Source organism: Condylura cristata, unplaced genomic scaffold (assembly GCF_000260355.1).
Source record: "Condylura cristata isolate star-nosed mole 26May11 unplaced genomic scaffold, ConCri1.0 scaffold00023, whole genome shotgun sequence".
Taxonomy (NCBI): domain Eukaryota; kingdom Metazoa; phylum Chordata; class Mammalia; order Eulipotyphla; family Talpidae; genus Condylura; species Condylura cristata.
This window is the reverse complement of record NW_004567124.1, coordinates 20370690-20379023: the sequence shown is the minus strand read 5'-3', so window position 1 is coordinate 20379023 and position 8334 is coordinate 20370690. Positions and strand designations below refer to the sequence as shown.

At 32.9% G+C, this 8334-nt stretch overlaps 1 protein-coding gene across 3 annotated transcripts in view; it reads right to left on the bottom strand.

Moving 5' to 3' along the window:
* MYEF2 (myelin expression factor 2) overlaps window positions 1-8334 on the bottom strand; it is a 30603-nt gene that overhangs the window by 4187 nt on the left and 18082 nt on the right. For 2 of the 3 annotated variants that reach the window (XM_004687826.2, XM_012728689.1), the window contains 7 exons: window positions 7784-7885; window positions 6041-6091; window positions 5695-5763; window positions 5289-5387; window positions 4955-5026; window positions 3087-3295; window positions 2957-3008 (listed from right to left, as the gene is read on the bottom strand). In XM_004687826.2, coding sequence (XP_004687883.1) covers window positions 2957-3008; window positions 3087-3295; window positions 4955-5026; window positions 5289-5387; window positions 5695-5763; window positions 6041-6091; window positions 7784-7885 — 654 coding nt within the window. The remainder of the gene's footprint in view (window positions 1-2956; window positions 3009-3086; window positions 3296-4954; window positions 5027-5288; window positions 5388-5694; window positions 5764-6040; window positions 6092-7783; window positions 7886-8334) is intronic. The other variant, XM_004687827.2, reaches the window with a different exon arrangement.

The following is an 8334-nucleotide window of genomic DNA, read 5'->3' as shown; positions in this document are numbered from 1 at the left end:
AAGCAAGAAAACCAGATAACTGCTAACTCCAGAAACTGGTATTTGAAGTAAATCAATACCATTTATCAAAATATAAAGTGGTCATAAAAATTTATTATCCAAACTAGAATACTTTAAAGGGAGAGTTACTAATAATTACAAATAACAGATGTAATAAAATGAGACTATTCCAGGTAAACTAAGGATATTTGAAAATTGTATCTGTTTTCTCTGACACAATAAAAGCTAAGTATATGTTATACTAAGGTTCATATAATTCATTAAACTATGTTTTCTCAGCTTTTGCAACTGCCCCATGAAAGACACTACAATCATTTTCTAAACAGAGGACTGATATAGGTCATTTACTGGTAGATGTTGTCTGGGAGAGATGGAATACCACTAGACTTTTAATAGAAGCAACTAAGGGAATGTACTTATTCACCCGGGCAACAGGTTTGAAGCAGAGAGGACAAACAAACAAAACCTACCTTTTATTGTGAAACAGGAGTCACTACTAGCTTGATAAAGGACAAAGAAAAGTTCCCATACTATAAAACAACTATATATTAAAAAACTACTTAAGATTTAAAAATAAGAAGTATATGACAGATAAAATAGGTAGCTCAGATCATACAACTCAGATAGTTTCTAAGTTGTCAATAGCTTCTTAATTCTGTATTACTGTATTTTTTTTTCTTTCCCTTTAATAAAGCCCAAGGTTAGAAATAGGAAGGTAGTAGGGAATCATTTATGTATATTATCATCTTAATAGAAATCTAGTTGTACAATATTAACTAAGAAAAGTATAATCAATCTCATGATGTTAACTATATTTTGATCAAAAGGGAAAGAGTAAAATTAAAATAACAAAGTAGAGAATAATAATTTATCTTACAAGTTTATAACACAAAGATGTATTTTTTAAAATGTAGTGCTGTATATTTTTTCTTTCATAAGATCTCTTTGACTTGCTGATATTCCTGTCCAAATGTTGCTCCTCAGGAAAAAGGCTATCAGAAAACACTTCAAGTTTGCTGCAAGTCTTGCTCATATCTGACCTCAAAAGAAATCTGCCTTTCAAACTCTGTTGTGGTCACATTTTGAATAATAGCATTCATTTGTACCCTTTGTCTTTTATCTCATTTCATGCTTAATTTTAAAATAATGTTCTATCTTATTTGAGATTTTTCTTTTTTACTAAAACTAATCTATACTCGCTGCCTCTGCTCCTTATTAAATGTATTCCAAGAAAGCTTTAATATATTCACTTCTCTGCAGTTAATGGAATTCACGATAGATTATTTATTCTAGTAGATCTTACTCCTATTAATAAAGAGCACCAATAGCTAAAACCAGCTTTACAATTCTTTTCTTTTAGTGGTAGCTATTTACTGACATTTTTTTTTATTATTATTTATTTATTATGCATACAGAACCAGGGTACAGGCCAGAGGTGCAGGGCGGTGAGAGGATTCACCAGAGACAGAGTGGAGAACAGAACAGGCAGATCGACGAAGCACACTGCTGAGGGGAGCAGCGGGCAGATCAGGAGAGGTCTGCCACGCCATGTGGTCACCTCCTGGGCAGGCAGGAATCAAACTCATGCGGAAGTGGTTTTAGCCTCTTAGTGCTGTGCTTTAACTCACTGCGCCACCAGGAAGGGCCTATTTACTGACATTTTTTCAACAACTTTATGAATAAAAAAATTTTAAGTTTCTTTGTATGAAGTTAAGATAAATATATTAATAGATGCCAGTAGAATCACGCTGTCCAGTCTTCAAGTGTATGTTTATCTTTCTGAATCTAGTAAGTCAACTACCTAAAATATATTTGTAGGTTTAATGAAAACCTGAATGAATGACAGAAGATCTACTCAGAATGCTCAACTCATAGACGTATAATAGATTCTGCTCAGATAGACAGAGATAATGAAAGGTGTGATGATAAAAAGATAGCAATCAGTGATCCTAAGAGACTCCATCTGGGAGGGAAGAAAACATGTGACCAAATTATTACAATAAAGTGAGGCATAAAACACTTTGAGAACATAGCAAATAACAGTATCTTTGCTGGTGACCACAAAAGACTACTTTTATAGAACACTATAAAAAATTACAGACACAGTCCACATACTTTTAACCTCCCATTTAATCTCAAAGGCTACATCATTTTTAGATATTTTTCATCATTATGTGCCAAGGAAACAAAATCACTACTCTGATATAGTCTTTGAATACCATGTAATAATACTAGCAGGACATTTGTTACTATTCACCATGATCTTTTCAAATAACAAAACAACAAAATGGAAACTATCAATAACATATTTTATTGCAAAAATAAGTTTGTTGAACAAAAGTTCCTCTTTTAAAAGCAATATACCATCTAATTGTCTACAGACCCAGTGACTATATGAAGGTAGTGTAGGTATCAAGAAATTAGAAGGGCCACCAGAATGTATCTATGCCTAAGGTGTTCTAGGCAACAGGCTCTGTGCTGGCAGCTAAGGTTCCTGTGTATTGTGGGCAAGAAAGTGTGCTGAATGGGGCTCACCTATTTAACTTTATATCATTTGAATGTCTGCCTCTCACTGGGTTTACTGATAATGCACTGTACTACACTATGAACAAAGAAGTAAATATACCTCTTATTAACATTTGCCATGAGAAAAAAAAAACCTTTTAAAATGCAGATAATAATATATGAAACTTTTAAAAATCAGGTAATTTAAAAAGTTCTTATCCATAGAAGACAAAGACAGGCTCTGCTAATAAATCTTGTGATTTAGTAGTAATTTGCACAGCTCTAAGTCAAGATAGTAAAATAACTCATTTATCTGAAGTAGAACTATATCTGGCAAACTAGGAATAAATGTCTGGACAGGTAATAGTCTAAACAAAGTATTTTAAAAGCTTAAAATCAATTTTTCTTCCATAATTAACATCAACATATCTGCCATCATTGGCATACTTACCACATTGACTGAATTTCTCTTTTAGTTTCTGCCAAGTCAAGTCAAAAGGCAGCTAGAATGAAAAAAGGTATTAATAACAGATATACACAATAGAAATAATTTTAAATATCCTTTACATCTAATTGCTTACATTTCTGACAAATATTTGGTTGCCTTTGGAGCCTATTCTGTCTCTTATTCCACTTCCCATTGGACCTGATAAAAATCCTCGATCCATATCGATGCTTCTTTCCAGTATAGCTCCTATTCCTGGTCCCATTCTATCGAAGCTGGAACTCATGCGATCCAGTCCCATCCCCATTCCTCCAGTCACACTGTTCATACCACCCATTCCACCACCTAGATTTTCAGAATGGGGATGTATTTAGGAAAGTAGGTATTGGTTTTCAGAAAGGAAAAGAAAAAGAAAAAGGGGAGAGAAAAAGTCATTCTTTTAAGAGAACACTTCATTTATGTAATTCCACAATATCTAACCATAAAATTATTTCATAACACAGTAAGAGTCTTCCATGGAACAGAAGTTAATTTTGGCATACATTCAGCTGAATTTAACTAGCTGAACTTGTTAATTCTTGCTACAATGTAAATACATTATCTTTTATACTTCTATAAAATTATATTCTAGTCATAAAACACAACATATAAGTTTTCTACCAATTACTTTACCCATTAATATTATAATAGTTTTTATCCTCATTTTTATTTCACAATAATTAGCTTAGTAATTGCTAGACAAAAGACATGGAGATAAATTCCTATTACAGCACATCAACTGTCCCTCTCATCATAGTCTCCGACATAACCTTTTCTTAGCTGACTTCCACCTCAGTTATCTCTTCTGTTTCACACATGCTTTCTTTATTAAATATCAATTAAATTTTCAATTGTCTCAGAAAAAACAGCTTTCAATTTCAGTATTACACAGAATTTGTGGAGATAACAACACCAACAACAACAAAACAGCAGCATACTCCATAGCTTGACCTTAAAAGTTTAGCTCCTACCTCATACACCCCCTTCATTCTTGTGTGCCAAGTCCCCTTTATGCCAATCTTATTCATTCTCAAAACTTTTTTTTTGGTACCTGCCATCCCCATAGACAGCAATTCTAAATTTAACATCACCCTCAAATTGGCTTTCTGTGAATAATAAATATAAAATTAGGGAAACAGAAGTGTAAACGCTGAGGTGAAAACTACGATTAATAGAAAAATAGCCAAGGCTGAAAAAACGACTTAAGGAGGAATAAAATGAGAAGTAAAGTACAAAGTAATAGGTACCTTTAAGGGACATGATTTTTGAACTCATTTTTAGAACAGTTCAAGTAGGCTATGTTTACTGTTTGTGAGATTTCAATCAATTAAAGGACATCAATGAAGTATGGAGAGCTCAGAGATGTGGCAATGGAGGTCAAACCAACCATTTGTTAAACCTTAATAAAAGGCCTAAATGTGTTGTGGAAACAAGTGGAAGAAGATTCATATCCCACCAACTACTCTTGATTCTATCACAGGAAAAGCTCAAGAGGAAACAAGTTAACCCTTAACATCAGAAAGTATCTAAAAGTGTCATATTTGGGACAATTCACCTGTATTTACAAAAGACACAAGACATTCACATGCTAGTCAACAAAAACATAAGAAATATGGAAACAAAATTGGTATAAAATAACAAAAAGAAAATTGGTACAAAAGCAGAAGCTGTTTTTGACATATGATTAGACAAACAGATTCCTAATTGAAAAGGTTTTTAAATTAGCTGCTAACATGTACTCTGGGTGTTAGTTTAGAAAAATCAGGAAAGTAAAATTCAAAGAGTAGAAATTTTAAACAATGATCAAACAGAAAAGTTCAATAATTATCAAAGTTTCTCTAAATTATGACAAGGCTTATTATCATAAAAGAAAAAAAGTATCATTATACCACAATAACTACTCTTGCAAAGTCTTTGCAAGCACTCAAATTTTACTAAATAAATTCTAGTAAAATTTAAACCTACTTATTCCAGATCCTACTGGACCCATGTTAGAAGCTCCTATTCTTCCTGCAAACCCTCCAATCATTGCACTGCCTAAACAAGGATGGAAAGATAATAAACTAATTAATTTAAATAATCATATTTTAAAATTCTCAAGGTACTAGGCACTCAGAAAATGTACAGAAATAGGGTGCATATGTAAGATACTGAAAGACAGTAGAGGAAAATTCCTAATGTCTTTTTTTTCAAATAATATTCATGAAACATCACAAATTTATAATTTTACACACACAAAAGAAACAAAATTTGAAAACTATAGCCTGCAAAAAGAAAAGTAGTATGCAGCCAACCCTACCAAGTCTACCAAAGGTATCTCCAAAGCCTCGACTTATTCCAATATCGCCACGTCCAAAATCTCTCTCCATGCTACTAGTCATCGCACCACGGTATAGCTCTGAAAAGATTATGAAGATTATGCAACAAGTTAGCCCATTTTTAAGTTTCTCAGTAGGTGGCAATCCATCTATCAACATATCAAAAGCTAAAAAAATAGCAAAAGTCACAAATACAAGGACATCTATGACTTACCAAACATACCTCACATACCACATACATCACTCATTTTCAATATGTTTTTCTCTAACCCCTATAGCTCATTTATTCTCTGAAGACATCAACAGTGCCCATTCCTAAGAAGGGAAATTCTGATAATAAGAAAAACTAAATGTTAAATACATATTCCACCTAATACAATTACCTACCTCCCATTCGACCAACTCCTCCAAATCCTCCCATGCTGTTCATTGCTTCCAGACCACCAAACCCTATTCCTATGGAATAAAGATTGACTTTAGGATTTGACTGTCAGTTGTAAAGATGAAAGATCCATTCATTAAATGTTGATTCTCACATTGATATTTAATAGGGCTCTTGTGTAGCTTCTTAACACATTATCTTTCATATACCTTAAATTTATTCCAGACTCAATTTCAGGTAGGAGTCTTTAGGATGAGCCAACAGTAAACAATGACTTCTTTTTTTTCCATGCAAATATCAGCAGTTTCTAACTTACTAAAAATATGATAAAAAACAAATGTTTATACATACCTCCTCCAATTCTATTCATTCCTCCAAAACTTGGGCCATCCACTCCCATACCTCAAATAAAATACACAGTATATACTTTAAGTTTTACCTTTGTGACTGAAGAATATGACATAAGATATACAACAAAATAATACCATTGGGTCTATGGGGCACTAGACATGCAACAGGGCACAGGTAAGATGGTTTAAAGTCCTATGTCATAGCAACTGACTAATCTCAAGACTTCAAATATTTATTGCACGAGAAAATAAAATACACTGGTAACGCTCTTACTCAGATAAAGAATATATAGGATTAGGCAACCATTCACTTTTTTTTTTATAAGATCAGACACAGAAATGGTAATTTTTTTTCAGCATAGACATAGGTATCACTATAGTAAATTTAGAGATCAGATCAGAAATCAAGGACCTATCTCTAAACATGGCAAATCAAGCTGTAAAATAAAAAACAGTAAGTGTTTAGGAGCGTGGAAGAACTGAGAGCAAGAAAGAAAAATCTCCATCTGTTTGGATCAAAATAATTACCTTAACTCCTCTTTAGAGGAGTTTATTATTATAGCATCTCAATAAAAATAGGAATCTGATAGCACTTATTAGTCCATTAGTTAAAACAAGCAATTCTCAAAATATGTTCTAAGGGTCCTTGAGAATCCAATAGATCAAAATTGTTTTACTCATCAAATTACCCTATGATATAATTTGTCTGCTTTACTCTTATTCTCTTGTGAATATGTCAGAATTTTCCAGAGATAAATGATGTATGATATTGAAACAATGCAGAAACAGATACCATAGCCTGGTTGTCTTATATTAAGCCAAACATTAAAGAGATAAACAATGCCACTCTGGGTATAATTTTTTGTATTGAAAAATTTGTTAATACATAACCGGTTTACTATCGTTATTTGTAGTAAATATGGAATTTTTAAAAATTTATGATATAATACATATTGATAAATATAACCACATAAACGAAAGCCCTTTGAGGTCCTCCAACACATTTTTAAGAATATTAAAAGGTTCTAAAACATTTTAAAAATCTTCAAAAACTGTGGGCCCTCCCTGGTGACACATAGGGTTAAAGCATAACATTAAGAAGCTAAAGCCAGTTCAACAGGAATTCCATCCCCGCCCCGTAGATCCGGAGGTGATCTACGTGGCACGGCAGACCTCTCCTGACCCGCCTGCTGCTCCCCTCAGCAGTGTACTTCATCAGTCTGCTTGTTCTGTTCCCCACACTGTCTCTGGTGAATCTTGTCACCACCCCTGCACCTCTGGCCTGTACCCCAGTTCTGTATGCATAAATAAATCAATCTTTAAGAAAAAAAATAAACTATATGCTAGGCTACATAAAGAGCAAGATAGCTATCTAAAAAGCTACTCCTTAACTAGATACACAATTTTTTTATGATAATGATAGAATTTTAGTCATTCCACATATACTGTACATCCATGACATGCAAGGTGCTATGCTGAGTATTCTCCTTTTGCCTAAAAGGCATTTCAAAATCCACAGTGCTAAAAGACTAGCTACATCAGGCCTATGGAAAACCCTCATGGCCTTTTTGCCCATCTCTTTTTATGTCCTCTGTTCCCAAGGTTTCATTCCATTTTCAGACTGAAATGACATCCTAAAATTCAACTATCAAACAGATGCTTAAATTTAAAAAATTAGTAAATAAAAGCTTTTATCTAGTCTAGCAAGTGTTTCATTTAAAAAGAAGTAAGAAAGTGAGCTTACCACTTGGACCCAAATTTCCCATTACACCACCTATGTTCAACTGGCTGGCACTAATAGGCTGTCCACCTGGACCAAGTCCCATTCCAATGCCACCAAGACCTCCTATAACACACATAAGAATGATATCATAACTCATATACAATTAGCTAATTGGCACTAAAAATTATTTTTAAATTATATGCCTGTAATATTACCTCTAAAATTTTCAAATTTGTAAATAAGAACATTCGATTTTGTTTTTATTGCAAATACAGCACACTGAAGCCTCAACAAAATACCATTTACTAATAAGAAGTATTTTATAGAATCCATTTTATATTCAGTTAAAGTGTATAAAAAGTACTAATAAAATATGAAGAATATTTTTTAACACTATATGACCTTCAGTATATCTGAAAATGAAAATCTTCTTGGAATTCACAGATCCAGTTAAAATCTACGAATTACTTTTAAGATAATTCAAATTGGAAATTAAACTATGAAAATATAAAACTGAAAAAAAAAAGCAAATGTTATCTATTTCCTAGTTTTATCACTGGCATCAATAGTTA